Genomic DNA, 23,113 nt, shown 5'->3' with positions numbered 1-23,113 from the left:
AAATCAAGGTTTGTTCTTTGTTTACTGCTTGCAGTTGGTCAGGGTTGGGGAGAGAGACAAAACATGAGCCTGGGTTCATATACAGAAGAAGAAGAAGAAGAAGAAGAAGAAGAAGAAGAAGAAGAAGAAGAAGAAGAAGAAGAAGAAGAAGAAGAAGAAGAAGTTATTATTTATACCCCGCCCATCTAGCCAGGATCCCCCAGCCACTCTGGGCGGCTTCCAACAAAATATTAAAATACAGAAATCCATCAAACATTAAAAGCTTCCCTAAACAGGGCTGCCTTCAGATGCCTTCTAAAGGTCTGGTAATTGTTGTTCTCTTTGACCTCTGGTGGGAGGGCATTCCACAGGGTGGGTGCCACAACCGAGAAGGCCCTCTGCCTGGTTCCCTTCAGGTATACTGGACCGAGGCTGTTTAGGGCTTTAAAGGTCAGCACCAACACTTTGAATTGTGCTCGGAAACGTACTGGCTTAGCACTAGATAGCATGGCAACAGCATGACTGGGGGAATTTGCACTAAGGCATGGTTTGGCTTAGATTTACAGTCGTACGTTGAATCCCAAACACCTTGGTATTCGGATGTTTTGGCTCCCAAACGCCGGAAACCCGGAAGTGAGTGTTCCAGTTTGCAAATGTTCTTTGGAAGCCAAACATTCGAAGGGGCTCCCACGGCTTCCGAATGGCTGCAGGAGCCACACTTTAGTTTCCAAACGTTTTGGAAGTTGAACGGACTTCCGGAACGAATTCTGTTTGACTTCCAAGGTACGACTGTACAAGCAAACTGAGCCAGTGACTGGCTCAAGGTCACCAGGTGAGCTCCGTGGCTAAGCTAATATCTGAACCTGGCTCTTCCCAGTCCAAATCGGATATTGGCAAAGGACACAAAAGTCAGCCACAGGCATGCATGAAAATGGTCAGATAATATGTGCCAAAAAGCATTTGTTAAGAACTTGCAGTTAACTGTGCTTAATGTCCTGAAGCAGTTCTCAGCAATTATTTTGTATTCGTCACCTTGGGATTGGAAGTCTGTGGCAAGAAATCTTATCCCTTAAAAAATTCCGAAGCAAGCACTAGAAAGATTAAGACATCAAGGCAATGATACTCACGGTAAAAGAAAGGGACAAACTCCACTGTGAGGGAAGCTGGTTTGTACTTCTGCCTGCTTTTTTCAACATTGCTCAGAATTCGTCTACATTTTTTTTATTAAAAAAAAAGGGGGGGAGAAACCAAGAGGTAGGATTTATTTGTAGATGGACACTGCAGAACACATTTATTCTAAAGCATACATTCCTTCAAATGTAATAAAATACCTATTCCATATTACATTTGTAGCACTTTAAAAACTACCAAGGTACTATTTTGGACTACAGTGGTACCTTGACTTACGAAGATAATACGTTCCGGAGGCCCCTTCATAGGTCGAAAAAGTAGCTTCCCCTTAAAAAAAAAAATAGAAACACTCGCAAGTCAAGTAAACCGCATCTAAAATTTCGTAAGTTGAAGAAACCACATCTAAAAGCACCACGGTTTCCCTTCGGAGGTTGGAAAAAACGTAAGCGCACGGCCATTTCTGCCGTTCGTAACTCGAAAAATACGGAAGTCGAGTACTTCGTAAGTCGAGGTACCACTGTACTTTATTTCTAAGCAATGCACTTTTAAATAAAACAAAAACAAAAACCCAACCCACAATTGACTTTAAGGAAATGCAGCTTTAACATTACAAATTTGGTAAATTAAAATAATAGGGTCTATTGATAGTTCAGCCTACTCAAAGTGACCCATTTTGCTATACATTTAGAAGGCTACGTCTCGCATAACCAGGTTGGTAGGTACCTACATATACTGTGGCCATGTTTAAGTGATCGTATCTCAGCTTAATAAGCCACAGAATGAATGAGTCTTTAGCCACAGTCCTTTTGTGGTGCAAACAATCGAATCAGGAAGTCTCAAGGGAACCACGATTTCCTGTTTTGCCCAAACTGGGAAACAATGGCTTCTGCCAGCTTCCGAACACGCCAATATTTTGACCCACCTTCAAACTGTGGTTAAGTATCCTGGTCTTGTTCCAAATCTGGTAGACATGGTTTCCTGATTTGGAATACTTCCTGGCATCATCAAGTCTCATGCAACGGGAGGCACAAAGCAGCTGCTCCCGAAGGCATATGGCTTAATAAGCCAAGATCTGAATGTGACAACTTATATTGGTCCAAGCTAGGCCAGTATGCTCCTTCGTTGTGCCACATAAGCATAGGTTGTGCGGATTTCTGATTGTCTTCCAAAGCAACTACTCTATCCCAAACTTAAAAATAGAAAGCGTAATGCTGGTGGTCAACAAAAGAGGTTTAAAAACTGTCTCAAGGCATTTTTTAAAAAATGTAGTATAAACACCAACAATTGGGAAACACTTGCCTGCGAGCGCTCCAATTGAAGAACAGCCTTTACCAAAGGTGTCATGGGCTTGGAAGACACTCAAACTCAGGACACAAGGGAGAAACGTGCTAAGAGGAAGGCACGCTTGGCAAATCCTCACCATGATCAACTCCCGCCCGGAAACCAATGTCCCCACTGTGGAAGGACGTGTGAATCCAGAATTGGCCTCCACAGTCACTTACGGACTCATTGTTAAAACCATGTTTATGGAAGACAATCTGATTCGGCTACGAGTGATCGCCAAAGATAAGGGTCAACAATGTCTTTATTTGACTGCATGTATTGACTGCAGTTTCACATTCCCATGGAATGCACACAATAAGAGTCACATTTGTCTCCTATAGCTGCTTGCCCACTAATCTCATAGGTAATGCAGTTCCCCCTGCTTCCCCACCCACCCACCCCAGTCACAAACTAACAAAAGAGTTAGTTTGTGCATCTCCTACTCTCTCTCTCTCTTTAAAGAATGCATTTTCTTGACAAATAAGTCATTTAGTGGAGGCTATATGATAAAGTTTTCTCCCTAGTTAACTGTATGACTGAGATGTGACAAAGTTCCAGCACTACTTTATTCGGTGAATGTCTTGCATGTGTGATTTAAAAAGAATGCCTTTTCCAAGATGCAAAGGTTACACCGCAGGAGACGAATCTTACTACCGGTATGTATGTTTATTTTTCTAGGCTCGGTTACATCGCTCCAAAGTGAGCTTGTGGAAGGGCTAAGAATAACGCAGCAAAAGCAATGGCAGATCGCGCTTGCCAAGATGCTGGGAAGACAGTTGTTGAAATAGGCCCAATGTAGTGAAAAAGGGTATTGTGAGGGACAGGGGATATCGCGAAGTCCCTCCCCTCCTGAGTTCAAGCCCAGCACTGACCACAGGGGAAAGCAGAGGGAGCTCTGATTCCAGTGGGGAAGCAGGAAGTCGGGTCCGAGGCTCAGGCAAGGTAGCGGAGCCAGGGTCCCAGGTGGGACAGGAAGGGGCAAGTAAGGGGGGGAGACCCATCCCTCCAACGCCAGAATTACGCAGAAAGAGGAGGGGCAAGAGAATGGGGCTTCCGAGGCTTTTGTGCTGGGGAAAGACGCGCCAAAAGTCATTCGGAGGTTCTGATACCGACTGACCACATCACTCCGTGTAAATAGCAATGACTTCAGCACTGTAAATACGCAGCACCAATAAAAGAATAAAATGCAGAGCTGCGTAGCGTCGTTACTCTGAAGTAGCCTACTCCGGCCACTGTGACAGCAACCTCCGAATCTTTTTTGGGCTACTTTGGAGTTGCCGGGATGAGCGTGTCAGAGGCGGAGAAATGGCGGCAGATCGCGGAACAAGCACAGGAGGAGCTGCAGCAGCTGACTCTGCATGCACAGGGAGAATTAAAGGCAGCTAAAGAAGAGACTAAGAAGGTCCAGGAAGACCGGCTACAACTTGCGGAACAGGTGAGAGCGCTTCAGGAAAGAGAGCAGCAATTAAGGGCGGTGGCGGTAGACCTCCAAAGCAAGCTGGATGCAGAGAAAGACAAGGCGGGAGGGGCCCCCCAAGTCCAAGTGCTGCCAGGAAGGAGAGCAGGGACCCTAGTAAGCAAGTTCAATGGAGACCCGAGGGAATATCATGGCTTTGAGACTGAGATCGTGTATGCTCTTGAGCTGCACCATAATGAGTTCCCCGATGATGAGCACAGAGTAGCGTTTATTGTGGAACATCTTACCGGAGCAGCCAGGGAGTGGCTAAGACCGTTAATCGCAACCAAGAATCCTTGCATGAAAAATGTCCAACAATTTCTAGAAGGTTTGAGGACGATGTATTCGTCCGATAGTCATATGGACCAGACTAAGGAGGAACTTCATAATTTACGCCAAGGAAATATGACAGTTCGCGCATATTGGGCGAAATTCACCATGCTGGTGCACAGACTGGGGTGGGTTTTGGAGTCGCCTCCTATGCAAGCGGCGTTCTACTTGGGTTTGCACGAGGAGGTGAAGGATGAGCTCTCGAGAGGTCCAAAGCCCAGTACTATGGATCAGCTGAGCAAAGCGGCTCTGGCGGTGGGGGTGAGACAGGAATCCCGGTGGAACGACAAGCAAGCGACGCGCGCAAAGCGGGCTTGGTTCCCACGGTCGCAGGAGAAGCCACTCCCTCAACAACCCTTTCAAGCCACGCCTGGGGCCAGCCAGGACCAGGAGCCCATGCAGATTGATAGCGCGCGCGCGCGGGCTTTTCAAACCCCAGCGGCGCCAAGACGCAAGGAGGGAAGGGGCGGGAATTGCTTTCTCTGCAACTCCCCCCAGCATCTCGTCAGAGACTGCCCACATCGCAGGGAGTGGCAAGGAAAGGCGGGAACGGTGGTGCCCTCCCCCACTGACGCAGCACCACAGCAGGGAAACGGGAAAGCCTGGCTGCAGGAGACAAGGGGCAGCAGCCAGGCACAGTCAGCAGACAACAGCCCCAACCCACCCACCCGCACAGAGAGGAGCAGAGCCAGCCCACCCCTCCCAGAGCAGGAGTGGTTCTAGAAGTCACGCTAACGCTCCCAAATGGCTATCCACTGACAGTCCTAGCCTTAATTGACAGTGGTGCCTCAGCCAACTTCTTCTCGAGAAACTTTGCAGAAGAGCACCAGATCCAGCTTCTGCAGCTGGATTTTCCTCTGCACGTGGCAACCATTGACGGCAGAGAGCTGCTGGGAGGGGCCATCACACATCAAACCCCCCCCATGAGAATGACGGTGGGAAGGCACTCAGAGACACTGGCATTCAACGTCACCACCATCTCAGACCCCCCCATCGTCTTGGGTATGAGCTGGCTGGCGCGCCACGACCCCTCCATCAGTTGGCACCAGAGGTGCATCACGTTTGGGTCGGACTTTTGTCTGGAACATTGCATGCAGCACCAACCAGGGGAGGGGCCTCCGATAGCCACGGTGGCCACCATGCATGTCAAAGGGGGTGAGGCGATACCCAAGCCGTACTGGGACCTGCAGGAGGTCTTCAGCGAAGCGGAGTCCGACCACCTACCCCCGCACAGGCCTTTTGACTGCCAGATCAACCTGGTGCCAGGGGCGACGATACCCCCAGCCAAGCTGTACGCCATGTCAGACCAGGAACTGGAGGATCTGCGCGCTTTCATCGACAAGAACCTCAAGCGGGGGTTCATCAGGGAAAGCAAGGCAGCAGGGGGCAGCCCGGTCTTCTGGGTGGACAAGAAAGACACGCAACAGCGCCGTCTTGTGGTGGACTTTAGACGGCTGAATTCGGTGACAGAGCCAGTGGCTTTCCCCATGCCCAGAGTGGACGATCTCCTGACAGCGGCACACAGGGGCAAGATTTTCACCAAGCTGGACCTACGGGGGGCGTACAACTTGATCAGGATCCGGGAAGGCGATGAATGGAAAACCACGATGTTCACGCCTCTGGGCTCTTTTGAATATCTGGTGATGCCCTTCGGTTTGCAAGGGGGCTCAGCATGCTTCCAGGCCTTCATGCACCACGTCCTGGGGTCCCTCCTCTTCAGGAAATGCTTGGTCTTCCTAGATGACATCCTTATCTATTCAAATGACCCAGTGCAGCATGTGAAAGATGTCAGGGAGGTGTTGCAGCGCCTGAAGCAGAACCACCTGTATGTGAAGCTGGAGAAGTGCAAGTTTCACACCAAAGAGGTGGACTTCCTGGGCTACAAGCTGTCAGACAAGGGGCTGGCGATGGACAAGGACAAGGTGCAGGCCATCCTGGACTGGAACAGCCCCAGGACGCGCAAAGATGCCCAACGACTACTAGGCTTCGCCAACTTCTACAGGAAGTTCATCAAGAATTTCTCTCGCGTTACGGCTCCCATCACTGACTGCCTGAGAGGCAAGCAGAAGTTCAGGTGGACACCAGAGGCGCAAGCAGCGTTCGAAAGCCTCAAGAGGGTGTTCGCCTCAGACCAGAACCTGTTCCACGTGGTTCAGGACGCGCCCCTACGCATTGAGACAGATGCTTCTGAAAAAGCTGTGGGCGCCATTTTGTTGCAACTGGACGCCAACAGGGAGTGGAGACCCTGTGCCTTCTTCTCCAGGAAGCTGACACAGCCTGAACGCAACTACACAGTGTTTGATAGGGAACTTCTCGCGATCTACGCTGCGTTCCAGCACTGGCGACACTTCCTGGTGGGCGCAAAGCACCCCATCCAGGTGTGCACAGACCACAAGAACCTGGAGTTCTGGAGAACTGCCAGGGTGCTCAACCAGCGGCAGATACGGTGGGCAGAGTTCTTCTCGAACTTCAACTTCTCCATCCACTACATCCCGGGAGAGCAGAATGTCAGGGCGGATGCCCTCTCCCGCAAGCCAGAGTACATGGAGGAGGAGGAGCCACCAGCACCCAGGCACATTTCCCCCCCGTCAGCATGGGCATGCGGAGCAGCAGTGGTGAGCGAGGCAGAACTCACAGCACTGACGGCAGCGGATGAATTTGCCAACCGCATCTTCAGAGAACTGAGAGGGGGGAGGGAGCAGGCAAAAGACTTTGCAGAACGCAGGGGGCTGCTTTTCTACAAGGGTGCACTGTACCTGCCCACCACCCAGCTGAGACGTACAGTCCTCAAGCAGATGCACGACAACCCTACGGCGGGTCATTTTGGAAGGGACAAAACCGCCCACCTAGTCATGAGACACTTCTGGTGGCCAGGGGTGCGGGAAGATGTTCGAGACTATGTACGGGGCTGTGACACCTGCCAGCGGGCAAAGGTGGTCAGAGCAGCGCCACCAGGATTGCTGGAGCCCTTAGCCACCCCACACAGGCCGTGGGAAGTGGTGTCCATGGACTTCATCACAGATCTGCCTTCTTCCAGGGGCAAGACCGCAGTGTTGGTGGTGGTGGACCTCATGTCCAAAATGTGCCACTTTATACCGTGTGCCAGGGCGGTCTCGGCAGAAGAGACAGCCAAATTGTTTGTTGACCACGTATTCCGACTGCATGGATTACCTTTAAGAGTTATTTCGGATCGTGGCCGCCAATTTGTTTCCAGGTTCTGGCGGCGGCTCATGAACCTCCTGCAGGTGGAGGTCAGCTTGTCGACAGCTAGACACCCGCAGACCAACGGACAGGCGGAGAGAGTCAACGCCATTCTGCAGCAGTACCTGAGATGCTACGTCAGCCAGCGGCAAACAGACTGGGTGGATCGCCTGCCACTGGCAGAATTTGCCTACAACAATGCGGTGCACGTCTCCACAGGGGTGTCGCCCTTTAAGGCCAATTACGGGCGCGACCTCAGATCTTTCCCAGAGAGGGAGGGGGAGGAGGAGGAGGAGGGCCCACAGGCTGAGGATTGGGCAGAGGAACTGGAGACGGTGCACCAGCAGCTCAGAGAACACTTGGAGAGGGCCAAGGAAGCGTACAAAAGGGGGGCAGATCGCCACAGGCGACAAGGGGAGGTCATCAGGGTGGGGGACAAGGTTTGGTTGTCCTCGGAGGGCCTTCCCACCAGAGGGAGGTGCAAAAAGCTGGCGCCCAGAAGGCTGGGTCCCTTCACAGTCACGCAACAGGTCAACCCGGTGGCATACAGGCTGGCACTGCCAGAGGAAATGAGGGTGCATCCAGTGTTTCATAGATCGCTGCTGTCGCCGTACAGGGAAAGCAGCAGGCTCCGAGACAGCGAACACACCCCCGAGGGAGGGGGGGAGAGGGGAGGCAGGGAGCAACTCAATGAAGCCACGGCCATCCTTGATTCACGGAGGGGGGTAGGGGGCCTGGAGTACCTCATGGCATGGGAGGACGCTCCGCCCTCCCAGAATGAATGGGTCCCCGCCACTCAGATACAGGAGGAATTCTTGGTGGAAGAATTTCACGCCCTCTTTCCCCACAGACCCAAGCCCTGGCACATGGAAAGGGAGGGGGAGGAGGAGGAGGCACGGGAGAGCAGCTCACCATGGCGCTGGGAGGCGGAGTTTGAGGAATCGGGAGACGAGGTATGGGTGTCACCAAGATCCACCCAGTCAGAGGCAGAAGCAGATTGGCAGCACATTTTTACCCCCACCAGCTCAGACGCCACGGACTTTTTGGGATTCCAGTCCTCCCAGGCGGAAGGGGGGGCCTCGCAGGACTGGGCGGAGGTGTTCACACCAACGGGCTCGGAAAGCACTGAGTTCCTAGGCTTCCAGTCGTCACCGACACCTGGGGGGGACCTGGGGAGGGGAGAAGGGGAGCTTGGAAGGGGGGTGGATGTGAGGGACAGGGGATATCGCGAAGTCCCTCCCCTCCTGAGTTCAAGCCCAGCACTGACCACAGGGGAAAGCAGAGGGAGCTCTGATTCCAGTGGGGAAGCAGGAAGTCGGGTCCGAGGCTCAGGCAAGGTAGTGGAGCCAGGGTCCCAGGTGGGACAGGAAGGGGCAAGTAAGGGGGGGAGACCCATCCCTCCAACGCCAGAATTACGCAGAAAGAGGAGGGGCAAGAGAATGGGGCTTCCGAGGCTTTTGTGCTGGGGAAAGACGCGCCAAAAGTCATTCGGAGGTTCTGATACCGACTGACCACATCACTCCGTGTAAATAGCAATGACTTCAGCACTGTAAATACGCAGCACCAATAAAAGAATAAAATGCAGAGCTGCGTAGCGTCGTTACTCTGAAGTAGCCTACTCCGGCCACTGTGACAGGTATGTTTAAAGTAGGGGCCACATTAATGGAAAATATATATAGCAGGAGAGCTTGAACAAAAGTACCACATTTTTCCGTGTACAACACGCCCCTGTGTATAAGACGCCCTCTATTTTGGGGGACTCCAAATTAAGCAAATAGGGAGAGTTGTTGAGTTTTTTTTTGGGGGGGAGGATTGCCCAGAGCTGTTGAGCTTTTTGGGGGGGAATGCCCACAGTTGTTAAGCTTTGGGGGGGTTATTACCAAAAATTGCTCATTCGCAAGATCACGCCCGTCACCAAAGGCACCAATTGTATGCCTGCTCACCGCCAACACATACCTTCCAAGTTCCTCTCTGAAAAATAAGGGACCGGACCGGAAGTAGCATACCGGAAGTAGCGCGGTGGCCATTTTGGAACTGGGCGGAGCATGCTCAGAAGTGACTTTTGATGCTGCTATGCCCAGTTCCAAAATTGCCGCCGCATCAGAAGTCGTGCTGCAGCCATTTTGGAACTGGGCAGAGCAGCATCAAAACTCACTTCTGAGCATGCTCCGCCCAGTTCCAAAATGGCCGCTGCGCCAGAATAAACCGGGGGGGGGGAACAAAAAAATTCGTTTTTTCGGCTGGGGACAGCTGGAAAAATGGGGGTTTGCCGGGGGAAACGGGAGACTTGGCAGCTATACGCCAACAGCAGCAAATCACCCACCCTATTGTCACAGCGGCAGCCAATACACAACAGCCATTGCCATTGCCACAGCCACCACTCACCCACCCCAATCGCTGCTGAAAATCTCCTGATCGCGGCAGCAACCAACCGCACGTCCCACCAATGCACTACCCATGTATAACACGAGCCCAAATTTTAAACTAATTTTTATTAGGAAAAAACCCTCATCTGATACACGGAAAACCATGGTATATGGGCAGCGAAGCAGCAACAAAAACTACAGGAGAGAGAACAGCAAGGTGGTGGTTTGAAAGCAGGGGTGGACAACCTGTGTCCGTACCCCAACATTGCTGAACTAATGTTGAGTTCAGCTGATGGGAATCGGAGCCCAAAAGCATATGGAGGCCTCACATCCCCCCAGCCCAGTTTCAACATGAAACAATGAAAAAATAAAAGGACCTGGGCACTAAGGCCCTGCTATCATCAGTGCACAGCTCACAGCAACAGTGCCCTGCCTTCTGGTGCCCCTGGGGTAGCATGCAACGCCTCTGACCGTGCTGGAGGAGCTCACAAGTTCCATGCAAGTGCTAACCCGGGTTTTCAAGGGTTCTCGCGGTACCCAGTGAGCAGCACTGGAAGGAGACACACTGCGGGAGCTTCTTCACTCGCGGGGGAACCTAAACACCGAGATCCTCTGTGCATGCAAACATTTCTTCAACAGAATGGAAAGATACATGTCTATTGCCTGTCCGCTGAGCTTGCAAGACGGCACGTTCCATTGAACATTTGTCCTGTAAAGAGATTTGCCGTCCACTCGATTGCCACTTACCCAGCGATTCTTTGCCTCCAGTTTCGATAGGGGTCGTACAGGCTTTCGCAAAAAGCCAGCGCGTGTCTTACAAACTCTTCTATGGGCGTCTGGTCGGCTACTTCTTTCTCCTTCGTTTTGCTCTTTAGCTGAAGGGGCAGCAAAAACACGACGGTCACCAAAACACTTTCAGCACTACCAGTTTTGCAAGCACCGCGTCCCTGCCTGAAATGCCAGAGAACTGTTGCCAGTCCATGTCTACAAATAATGAGCTAGAAGGATCAACAGACTCACTCTGTGGAAAGCAGCTAGCTACCCGTGGTCCCCAGGAAACGAAATGAAATGTAGGGTTTTCAAAGAGAGCTGCGCAGAAATGAAACACCACGTTCATCGGACTCAGAGGCACAATGAAGACTGGGGTTTAGGGATTGGGAGAAGGGACAAAATCATGCATGCTCTCCTACCAGGCCTTCTTTCCCCTCCTACCCTTTCCATAGAGATGTGAGACCATTGCCAAATGCACCGACTTTTCTGTTGTTGTTACGTTTATATTGCTTTTGTCTCGATTAAGGGATACTGAGGTTTTATCTCCCCTGTCCTCGCCTCTGCCTATAGGACTCCCCACTGGCCAGTCCCAAGAAAATAATAATAATAATAATAATAATAATTGTTATTATTATTTGTGCCCAAACCATCTGACAGTGTTGCCAGGCGGCCATAATCAGAAGAAAAACAAAGGTAATAGTGTGTGTGTAAGAAGCCAGGATTTGGCTACATACATATTATGGCTGCCTTCAGACTTAGCGTACAGCTTTCCAGGGTTCATAACTCAGAGGATCAATTCGTTTCTCACTGTCCCCTTGCTTAGAAGTTGCCACAATGCGCTGAGCATTGCGCAATTTCACATGTGCAGTGTTGGATGCAACCCAAAGGATCTTACTCGTGAGGAAACATGCATACAACGGCACTGTATATTGCACATTCAAACCATACTTAAGATTTCATTCAAGGTTTTCTCAACGTTTCCTAAAAGAGTAGGCCGGGTTCCTTTCTCACACGAGGCAAAAAAAACCCCAGAAATTTGGTTACCGAAGGATTACCAACCGACAAGACACACAATTAAAAGGCGCACATGTGAACCCATCTCTGCATCCAGCACACGGTTCACCTTTCAGCAACTTCCTGCACTGGAGCTACAAGGCTGAGTATTCAAATGGGCCTGAGGCCCAAAAAGCAAATTTGAAATACAGTGTGAGAGCTCCCATGATTGTTTTATTTTTAAAAGATATATAAACCACTCACATTATAAAATATCAGAGCGGTGTGCAGAAAACCAAAAATAAGTACAAAGCACATGCTAAAAATTATACAGTTAAAATAGCAGTAAGAGAAAATTACTGTGCCCCGGAGGCACAACACAGTATAATTTTCTCTGTTTATTTCCCCCCACAGTTCTTACACCAAACCGCTTGTTAAATTTGGGAGTGACCAGAAGCAGCTTTTTTAAAAAAAAAAAGTTTGTAAATTCCGGGAATTCCCTTCTGCACAGGAAAACTGCAAAATGGACTAGAGGCCAGCTGATGGAAGTCAATTATTATAAGTTATTGCTGCATTAATAATAATAATAATAATAATAATAATAATAATATTTGACTGTCAGCAAGCTGAGATGAGATTTGGGGGGGGAATCCTACCATATTAAATATTTAAAATTAACGGGGGGGGGTTTAAAGATAAAACTGACCACTACTGTATTTTTCGCTGCTAAGACGCACTTTTTTCCTCCTAAAAGGTAAGGGGAAATGTCTGTGCGTCTTATGGAGTGAATGTGTGGACGATAGCTAGCTCCCTTTCTGGACCCTCCCCCTTGCCCAGGCCTCCATTGTTGAATGTTCTGCAGATGGAGGCTGTTTGTTGCCCCAGAGACATGTGACTGGCTGATTAGATTATCTGTCTGGAAACTGTAGAAACAGCTCCCTTTCCTTTCTTAAAGAAGCTGCAGAACTGTGAGCTGAACCCCATAAAAACAGGATTTTTTCCCTTTGCAAAGTAAGCTCAACAACTTTGAGCTGATCCCCAAAACCAGGGATTTCCCCCTTTCCTCCTCTAAAAGCTAGGTGCGTCTTATGGTCTGGTGCATCTTATGGAGTGAAAAAGATGGGATTTATCTGGCAAGGACGCGGGTGGCGCAGTGGGTTAAACCACAGAGCCTAGGGCTTGCCGATCAGAAGGTCGGAGGTTCGAATCCCCACAACGGGGTGAGCTCCGGTTGCTCGGTCCCAGCTCCTGCCAACCTAGCATTTCAAAAGCACGTCGAAGTGCAAGTAGATAAACTGGTGCCGCTTCAAGCGGGAAGGTAAACGGCATTTCCGTGTGCTGCTCTGGTTCACCAGAAGTAGCTTTGTCATGCTGGCACATGACCTGGAAGCTGTACGTCAGCTCCTGCGGCCAATAATGCAAGATGAGCGCCACAACCCCAGAGTCCGTCATGACTAGACCTAATGGTCATGGGTCCCTTTACCTTTACTTTATACCATCTATGAAAGCATGTTGTTACTCAATAAATCTCCAGTTTGAATCTCACCCATGCCAGGAACTCACCTTAGGAAAGTCACTCTCTCTTGGTCTCAGCCCCCATTGTCAATATGGGAATAATAGCACTGACCTGCAGCTTTATTTATGAGGATCGAGGTAGTTTGCTTAGAACATTCTGAACCAAAAAAACACTTCTAAAATTATCAGATGCTTTAGACCAAAGGGAAGGCAACTTTCTCTTCCTGCCTGGCTTGGGGGGGGGGGGCAGGGTCAAATTTTGCTGGTGGGCAGAACCAGAATTGAAACCATCTGCTTCAATTTTCACCATGGCTACCCCAAATTCCCAATTGTACACATCCCTACTATTGAGTTCAATGGGTATACTCTTTTAACAAAAGGGTATGGAGGATTTTTTTAAACTTATTTTTTTAGTGCAAAATACCCATATAACTACTCTCGTAGAAACCAAGTGAAAGTAATTCCTTTCTGACTTTAGTGTCGCACACTCATGATCAGGAGAAGGAAGGAACAAACAAGAAGGAAGAAACTCTAATGAGACAGAAAGTATTGGAGGTTTTATAAAATGAAGTGGGGGGCACAGGCAAGTTGGCTGGGCAGAGCTTTCCAAACTGTGTGTTGTGACACAGAGAGAGCCCTGACCACTTAGACCAGCGTTTCTCAACCGCTGTTCCGCGGCACACTAGTGTGCCGCGAGACGCTGGCTGGTGTGCCGCGACGTGCGGCGACGAGAAGGGCGATTTGCATTGTCACGTGCCTGGCGGCCGCCAATAACCAACGCTGACCCGCCAGAAAGGAAGCCCGGGCCGGGTCACGACGCGGAGCGAGCGCAGCTCTCAACAGCCACCACCACGGGAGGGTGGTTTTAGACAAACTTAAAGAAGCTGGCTGGATGAGCTCAACCTGAAACTTGCTGAGCAAAGGATTGTGCTGGCAGAGAAATCAGCGGCTTGTGAAGCCTTATTACAGGAGATTGCAACCAACACAGCAATTGGCAAGTGTTTCTTACAGTCATAATTATATAGTCAATATAGGGCGGCACAGAGTTAAATTTTTTAACTTTTTTAATGGTGGTGTGCCTCGTGGTTTTTTCCATGGAACAAGTGTGCCTTGGCCCAAAAAAGGTTGAGAAACACTGGTGTAGGTGCATCGCACAAATGCTTCTCCAGGGGCTGGAAAAGGGTTCGTTTAACCTCTGGTTTGCTAGTAAAACTAAATTACTGTGTCACAACATGATGCAAAACTGAATTACCATGTTACGAAACAATGCATGTCTAAAAAGTGTGTCGCCGACATGAAACATTTGGAAAGCTCTGCGGTAGGTCTCCGTGTAATGTTGAGATAGCAAACCTTTGACTACCTTGTAAATTACCTCCTAAATTAATTTTCAGGCATTCCTTTGCCATTACAGTACAGCTACAAAAATAAAAAGCAATAAAAAATTCTCACAAAACTTATTGTAAAGCTCATTTCTACTTCACTACCATCAGGTGAGCCTGTTCTAACCAGTCAACTAAATCTGAACTCCAGTGGTGGAATTCATTTTGTCGCTCCAAATGAAACGCCTCGGTGGGAGCTTGGAAATACAGTGGTGCCTCGACTTACGAATTTAATCCGTTCCAAAGGCACCTTCGTAGGTTGAAAAACTCATAAGTCGAAAAACGGCACTGGAAACGCGATTTCCCATAGGAATGCATTGGAAACAGAAAAATTCATAAGTCGAAGCAACCCCAATCTAAAAATTCGTAAGTCAAAAAATCCCTATCTGTAAGGGGAAGAGAGTATAGAGAACCTCCCCCTCTCATCAGAAGCAGCTCCTCCCCAAGTAGCGATGGAAGCGAGGACTCTGAAGAGGCTAGTCAGGAAACGGAGAGAGAGTGCCAGGTCTCTAGCAGCATGGGAGAGCCCTGGCTCCACACGCGGGAAGAGAGAGAAGGGGAAAGAGGGAAAAGGGAAAGCACAGAGCGTAGACCTTTCCCCCCCGGTTCCGGAATTACGGAGGAGGAGAAAGGGGAGGAGATTCACTGTCCCGAGGCTATTATGTTGGGGGAAGTCACAAAGCGGGGTAGTGCCGGATTCTGGATCGGAATGAGCAGACATGTTTCCAACACCCCCGTTACACTGTAAATAGAGTGCACCAATAAAGACTGTTAAAAGACAAGCATGTGGAGAGTCGTCACTCTAGAGTAGCCTCAACAACCTCTGACACTATCTAAAACCGCCACGGTTTCCTTTCGGATGTCGAGACATTCGTAAGCGCGCGGCCATTACCCTCATTCGTAAGTAAAAAAAATTGGTTGTCGAGTCGTTCGTAAGTCGAGGTACCACTGTAAAGAGATGAATTGTGTTGCAGGTGACAAGGACACACGGCCAAGTCAAGTGTTGGTGAGTTTATTCTCAGTGCAGCACCAGTTTCTGACTAGAAAGCAATTTAAGCAAATGACACATTCACCTACCTGCTGGATATACAGTGTGGTCATTGTAATGACATGGTTAATGTAGGAACAGGTGCCAATCTCCTCCACATTAGCCAAATTTCTGAAAGGGAAATAATAAGGCATGAGTGGCAAGACATGGCAAAACTGTCTAATATGATTTAACGCTCAGCAAATGGAATGGCATATCTTTCCCAAAACAATCTGCGTCGTGTTATAAAAACACAGAATAATCTCACATTAAGAGGCTGTCTTTAAACATGGAAATTATAGCCAGTCAAAGCCGCTTGATGGCAAACCGTATCATTAATGGAATTGAAATCCCTCTTTCCATCACCAAATATCACCAAAATGGTTCAAAAAGTTACTCTTGGTGTTTACTCAGAATCTCCTTTCTCAAAACTTGAATCCATTGCTTGGGGTTCTACCCTCCAGAGCAGGAGAAAACAAGCTTGCTCCATCTTCCATGTAGCAGCCCTCGAGATATTTGAAGATTGCTATCGTATCTCAGCCTGCTCTTTACCAGGCTAAATTTTGTTTCACATCAGATGTCCTGCCCATACATCACTGAAGCCACGACTGTGGTCACAGCCACCTCTAATTCTTTAGAACGGACCCTGTCACAAACATCCCGCCTTCGTCACTTCCCACTGTGGATTGAAAACATATACAGTCATGCCTTGGGTTAAGTACGCTGCGGGCTGCGTACTTTCAAGTTGTGTACTCGGCGAACCCGGAAGTGTTTACTTCCAGGTTCCGCCGCGCACGCATGCGCAGAAGCGTTCTGCACGCTTCGCGCATGCGTAGAAGCACTCTATCGGCGCTTCGTTCACGGATGCTATGGCCACTCGGGTTGAATACTTTTCGGGGAGCAAACAGCACCCCAGAACGGATTGAGTACTCAACCCAAGGTACAGTGGTACCTCGGGTTAAGAACTTAATTCGTTCTGGAGGTCCGTTCTTAACCTGAAACTGTTCTTAACCTGAGATACCACTTTAGCTAATGGGGCCTCCTGCTGCTGCCGCGCCACCAGAGCACGATTTCTGTTCTCACCCTGAAGCAAAGTTCTTAAGCTGAGGTACTATTTCTGGGTTAGCGGAGTCTGTAACCTGAAGCGTCAGTAACCTGAAGCATCTGTAACCCAAGGTACCACTGTACCATCATGTCATAGACAACAATCCCGTGACAGCAGACATGGGGAATGAATCTCCAACACACATTTCCTTCTAGACAAACTTCTGGGGGGGGGGGCACAGGACAATGCTGGGTGGGGGCCGGAGGCAAATTTTACACCCTTGATCTGCAGGGCAGCTTCTACAAATGCCCACACAGCCCTCCCTATATCCAGGCAAACAGAAGGCATTGTCAGAGCCCAAGGACACATTCCAGCTGGGTAAAAATGCCACAAAGGAGGGTAGGGGCTGGTGAGAGGGTGTGGCTAAGGAGGAGGCATAGCCTGGGGAGAAACCTTAGGTTTGGAGGGCCTGGGGTTCCTCATCGCTGCTTCGCGCTTCTGAGGATGAAGGAGCTGTGACAATGGAGCATGGGGTGGGGGCAGTGAATTGTGAAGGTTAAAAAGTGAAGGCATGGGGCAGGGGGCTTCAACGAGACAGTTGGGAATTGGTAAGATAACAAATGGCGAGGGGAAGTACTGGTGATATCGTCCCATAAACACTCCATGCCCCAGCCTGCTTCTGAAAACTCAACTAGGTTTTTTAAATAATAATAATAATAATAATAATAATAATAATAATAATAATAATAATAATAAATACCGGCAAAGAATAATGAAGAATTTGACCAGGAGAAGTGACAAGGCCTGCTGCGGTTCTTCCAAACCTTCTGACAATTTCTGGACACACTGCAGCAGCTGGAGCCTCAAGACCTGAAGGATGTTATCAGGAAGCAGCGATATTCCCGGGGGGACATCATCCACCCTAAAAATAAAATCAAGAGCTTTTTTTAAAAGCAAACAAAAAAAACCCAGGGCGAGCAGCAATAATCACTAACGTATTTTATGCACGTTAACATCTTTTACTGCACTTGACAACACAAAGGTATCCAGACATTTAACTGCCAGAGGGCCAATAAATTGTAATAATGCCAATAAATTACATAAGACTGGCTCTTGCACTTTAATCCTACAATTAACATTTTAAATAAATAAAAAAGCCTTCGCTCTGGCACAGGACCATTATGAGATCATAAGCAGGTGTACAGGCTGCCAGGGCTCACTAAATGCCAAACTGTTGATTCAGAAGCAGCGCAAAGCATAACAGGTTAACAATGGGCGTAATCCACATGAAATTGAGTACTTTTCAATTCCATTGGTTTCAACGGGAGAGAGTGGAGCATGTGCTTACTTCTCTTGAAGAATTCAAATATTTAATTTAAGATGGATCAGACCTGATACTAATCCTATACGCTAACTGGAAGGGACAGAAGTCCAATGAGATATAATGTTTTCAGAAGTAATTACAGCGGTGCCTCGCAAGACGAATTTAATTCGTTCCGCAAGTCAATTTGTTTTGCGAAAAATTCGTCTTGCGAATCGCGGTTTCCCATAGGAATGCACTGAAATTTCTTTTTTTGCCCATAGGAACGCATTAATTAAATTTCAATGCATTCCTATGGGAAACCGCGATTCGCAAGACAAATTTTTCACAAAACGAATTCATCTTGCGAGTCAGCATCAGATCGCAAGACGCATTCGTCTTGCGAAAAATTAGTCTTGCAGGGCATTCGTCTTGCGAGGTACCACTGTACAGTTGTAAAAATCAATTTGCGGCTGCCAACTATAAAAGCTCCCAAAACTAGTCACTTCTCTGTGGATTTCAATTCCAGAAAAGCACGCCAATGTCAGAGTCACCTTATAGCAGGCAAACCTGCATTTCTCTGTTTACACTCTTGGCACCGTAATTAGAAGGGCGAGGGCTTGGCATATTCAAATTCCTTTCGCAACTGAAAAATGCTCCCCTGCAGGAAGGCAAACAGACTTTTTTAACCAGCTGGCAAGGGTTCATCCTTTCAATTGTAAGTGGAACAAGATGCCATCGCTGCGTTGGGAAACACAAAGCAGCAGAATGGATTAATCTTTCGTGTTCTCCTGAGCACAGCTGTCAAGAGATCTATTATACCGCAGAGGGCTCGATCTCGCCTCCCCCTGCAGAGGCTGCAGAAACAACCTCAAACTGACATGCTAAACATCCTGGCTTGAAACATGTTTCTTAGAAACAAGCATCTGGTTGTTTCAAGAGAATTTACTTCCTTGAAATGTGTTCAGGACTGGGGTGCATATTAAGACTGCTAGGAGAAAGAATTGGTGGATGAGAAGGATACGCAAAAGCAAAGACTGCAAACCACAGGACGAGAGCGCGCATCCGGTTGCATCCTGCATTTGGTCTGCGAGCCAGAAATGATCCAATGGATGGTTGCTGCCCCATATTTATTATACAGTGGTACCTTGGTTCTCAAACGCCTTGGTACTCAAACAACTTGGAACCCAAACACTGCAAACCCAGAAGTAAGTGTTCCGGTTTGCGACCCTTTTTTGGAAGCAGAACATGCTCCGGTTTGAGTGTTACGCTTCTGATTTGAGTGCCACACTTCCATTTTTGAGTGTTATGCTGAGGTCTGTCTGTTTTTGCTATTTATTTTGTGTTTTTGTGGCTTTTTTGTGCCTGTGTGGAACCCAGTTTAGCTATTGATTGATTGATTGATTGATTGATTGTGTGACTGCAGTACATTGTTTACTGCTTTCATTTTATGGATCAATGGTTTCGTTAGATGGTAAAATTCATGTAGAATTGCTGCTTTAGGGATTGTTTTTAAAAGTCTGGAATGGATTAATCCATTTCCCATTGCTTTCTATGGGAAAGCGCACCTTGGTTTTGGAACGCTTTGGTTTTGGGAACGGATTAAGTTTGAAAACTAAGGTACCACTGTAGAAAAGAAAATAATAAGAAGAAAACCAACAGGAAACCACTAGATTTCTATGTAGCGAGCTATAAAACACAGTAATTCATATCAATTGCCGTCCTTCCACGTTTCAAATCTTCTTACCGTCAATGCTTCATCAGCATTACATTACATTGTAATGTATTCTAAGAGACGGCATTCTTCCTATGCAATCTAGTTATTACAGACTGCAAAAAAATGGTAATCGGAAACACAATGTATAGAAGATATAATGGGAAGAAATTTGCCATTTGATGCCAGCTATCCAGTACTCTATACCAGGGGTCCCCAAACTAAGGCCCAGGGGGCCAGATGCGGCCCAATTGCCTTCTAAATCCGGCCCACGGATGGTCTGGGAATCAGCATGTTTTTACATTAGAATGTGTCCTTTTATTTAAAATGCATCTCTGGGTTATTTGTAGGGCATAGGAATTCATTCATATATTTTTTTTTCAAAATATAGTCCGTCGCCCGCCCCCGCCCCCAGGTCTGAGGGACAGAGGCCCCCTGCTGAAAAAGTTTGCTGACCCCTGCTCTATACAATCTCGCCTTGTCTTTAGCTGCCTAGATATCTTCCCTTGTTCATCCGCTACAACACTAGTCCAGTCCTCTATGCCGATTTTTTTTTAGGTCGCAAGTTTAATCCCGTCATTAATCTCAGAGGAAAACAGCGGATTTTATACTGAGCACTCGGTAACAGCACTGGAGAGTAACGGTGATGGAAGCTACTGTTCATGCGCTCATGTTGTCTTTTAAAAAAAATACTATTAGTTAAGAGGAAAAAACACACAATCCATTTAATCTTTTTTTAAGGTATTCACAATCTGCTAAGCATCCTAGTCCACCTGTCATTGTCTACTGGTAATGTTTCTCATCCTCTGAATCTCAGGAATCTATGATGGGTTTGCACAAAACCACAACCTCCTGTGGCAAATGCAGCCCACCAGCCATGGGTTTGCAGCCTGCCAGGTATTTCACAAACTACACAACCCATATGGTTTGCATAGCTGCCAAGTTTTCCCTTTTCTCGCGAGGAAGCCTATTCAGCATAAGGGAAAATCCCTTTAAAAAAGGGATAACTTGGCAGCTATGGGTTTGGTTTGGGTGTTTGGGTTCAGTCTCAGGTGAGCAGAAATATGTCTACTGTCTCTGCCGCTGTTGCTGTTCAACAGGTTTAATCAATCAAAAGGTATCTTCAATGGTCGTCACTGAAAGCAAACCAAGGCCAGGATCCTAAGCATCCTTCCTAGGGAGTAAAACCCCACTAGACACGGTGGGAACTGACTTCTGAGTAAATGTGTCTATGACTATGCAAGCTAAAATCACATACTGAGGTCATTTCCTGGTTCACCGCAAGCAAGAATGTTTACCTGGGCTCTGTAATTTGGAAGTTCAAAGCCCATTTTTAAAGAATGAACACCAGGACAATCAAGAAATACCAGTGTGGAACAAGTGGGGTGGGGGTTAAACACGTAAACACAGGGCTTATTCACTCTGAAAATTTACTGTGGGTTACTGCTGATTCCCCTCTGATTTAACCAGCCGCTGACCTGGGAAAACCTAGGAACTGGTAGCGATTCCACTGGAAGGTAATTACCCAGTTCAGTCACGTTTGAGAGCAAACTGTGAGATGTAAAAGTTTGTAGAATGAGTGGCCATGATTGGCGTGGCATATAAAGGCAGGAGGAGCCCAAATGAGCACCTGGGAGCAGGAATTTGGCAGAACTTCAAACCATGCTTTCTGAAGTTGGCTTTTTAACTAACCTGAATTTGCTAATAAACCATCCTTTGTTCACCCAACAAGCGGAGATTCCATGTAAAAAACTTAAGAAGAACCAGCTGCCTGCTCATTCCTACTCTTTGCTTCCTGAAACTTATCGAATTTGTGACCCACAAGAGGAAACACAGCCCAACTCCTCCTCCCTGCCATGTGGGGAGAGGGGGAAAGCATGAAAGTCAATGGCTCGCTCAAGCTCATTCCAGGCCGTGTATGTCACACAAACCCACGGTTTACTATATCGTATGAATGGAGCCACTAAGTTTGCATTGCACTTCTGTAGAGCAAAATGTCTGCACACAGCAGAAAAGTTCCAAAGAGATGACATATATCAACACACAAGATACTTATTAAATCAGCCATATTGCTATTAGGCATCAACACAAAGGGCTATTATTTCTACATACCTAGTGGGCAGCTTTTCAAAATCCACATCCAGAAACTGTTCGTAACTGGAAACAAAACTGTCCAACCAGAGCTTCAAGTAGTCTGGGTCTTTCTGTGAAGGCAAACAGATTAAAAAAGTTAATTTTTCTTCCAAAAGCGTTTGTAAATGTGTGCGTCCAATGCTGCCCCATTCCTGCCCTCCAAAGTTTCCTGCCATAATCATGTCTTTATTGGCGTTGAGACCACTTGAAACTTCCCAGAATACCACTCTGCTTCCTGACACCGCTGCCCTGACGCTGAGATATTCCCTAGCAAGACTGAGCACTGCCAAGAGATTCCACTTCCCAAAACACTCAAAAATAATAAAATAAAACATAATACAACATCAGCAACTTCATATACAACTTTTTTATAACCATATCCAATAAATTGGGAGGAAGATAAGGACATTGACCTGTTGGGTCCGCAAGACAGGCTATGAGATCATGATGATGATAACAATAATAAATCTAGTATTGATTTATTATATTATTTATATCTCACCCATCTGGCTGGGTTTCTCCAGCCACTATGAGATGGAATGGACGGGCTTACAGTGGTAGAACAAATGCAAGCTTAAAAGGACAGAAGGTCAATCTCTCCTTTCTTCAGTTGACAACAGATCTCAGGAAGCAGGGCTGGAAAAGACCTGTCAACAAGAAACCTCAGAGCTGCTGCCAGCAACAGTGCAGAGCTAGGTGGACCAACTGTCTGACTCTGTAGAAGCAGCTTCTTGTCTTTAACATATCCATAGATGTTATATCTTAGCTAGAAGGTAGAAGGAGGAGCATCTTTTTGGCAGAAGGCAGACAAGATAAAAGAGCGGGACAGAGCAGAAGGGAAGGCTGGGGAGCAACTGAGCAGAGCCGACTTAGAGAACTTCGAGGTGGTCATTTTTGCCAATGACAGTCAAACGCCATTGTGTCACAGCTGGCCAAGAATAAACTTTGGCTGCAGCTCATCGCCGGTGAGCAAAGAGCTTAAGCATGAGCCCAAGTTTGGACGACACACTAAGCCAAACCTTAGCTTAGCTTGGAGCAGAGCAGGAGTAGAAAAGACAGGGGAGGTGGCAAATCAGATGTAAGGTCCTCTCCAGAAAGCCACATGTTCATCCATTAAGCCAATTTAGTTTCCCACACTGGGTGAATCAGGCCACTGGAACCATGCCAAATTCCATGGTGATCACAGCTAGTCCACCACTTTGAGTGGAACAGTCACAGCAATCTCTCATGCTACTGGGTACAATACGTCCCTCTGCCATGATTTAGCGCTACCATTGCTGCAAGAAGCTGAACATACATTTACAGAAAGCTGGTGTAGCTCCTGTGGAAGTCACCCACATAAAGACTTGGGCGGAGCAGCTCTCAAACCTGTGGGCATTGGCAAGTCCCACAATCTGCTTTATCGGGTTTGCATTTGCGAGCGCATGGCGAATCGCCTCCAAAATTCCCA

The 23,113-nt window shown here is 47.8% G+C and overlaps 1 protein-coding gene across 1 annotated transcript in view; it reads right to left on the bottom strand.

Annotated features, from left to right (window-relative positions):
- The window catches only part of NBEAL1 (neurobeachin like 1), a 133,490-nt gene that overhangs the window by 88,758 nt on the left and 21,619 nt on the right, over nt 1-23,113 (bottom strand). The window contains exons 3-7 of the mRNA XM_060281908.1: nt 21,643-21,734; nt 17,277-17,438; nt 15,522-15,603; nt 10,534-10,661; nt 1,107-1,189 (exon numbers count right to left, since the gene is read on the bottom strand). Of these exons, the coding sequence (XP_060137891.1) occupies nt 1,107-1,189; nt 10,534-10,661; nt 15,522-15,603; nt 17,277-17,438; nt 21,643-21,734 (547 nt within the window). The remainder of the gene's footprint in view (nt 1-1,106; nt 1,190-10,533; nt 10,662-15,521; nt 15,604-17,276; nt 17,439-21,642; nt 21,735-23,113) is intronic.

Source organism: Zootoca vivipara, chromosome 1 (assembly GCF_963506605.1).
Source record: "Zootoca vivipara chromosome 1, rZooViv1.1, whole genome shotgun sequence".
Classification (NCBI taxonomy): domain Eukaryota; kingdom Metazoa; phylum Chordata; class Lepidosauria; order Squamata; family Lacertidae; genus Zootoca; species Zootoca vivipara.
Note: the sequence above shows the minus strand (reverse complement) of the source record. Positions and strands in the feature narration are given on the sequence as shown.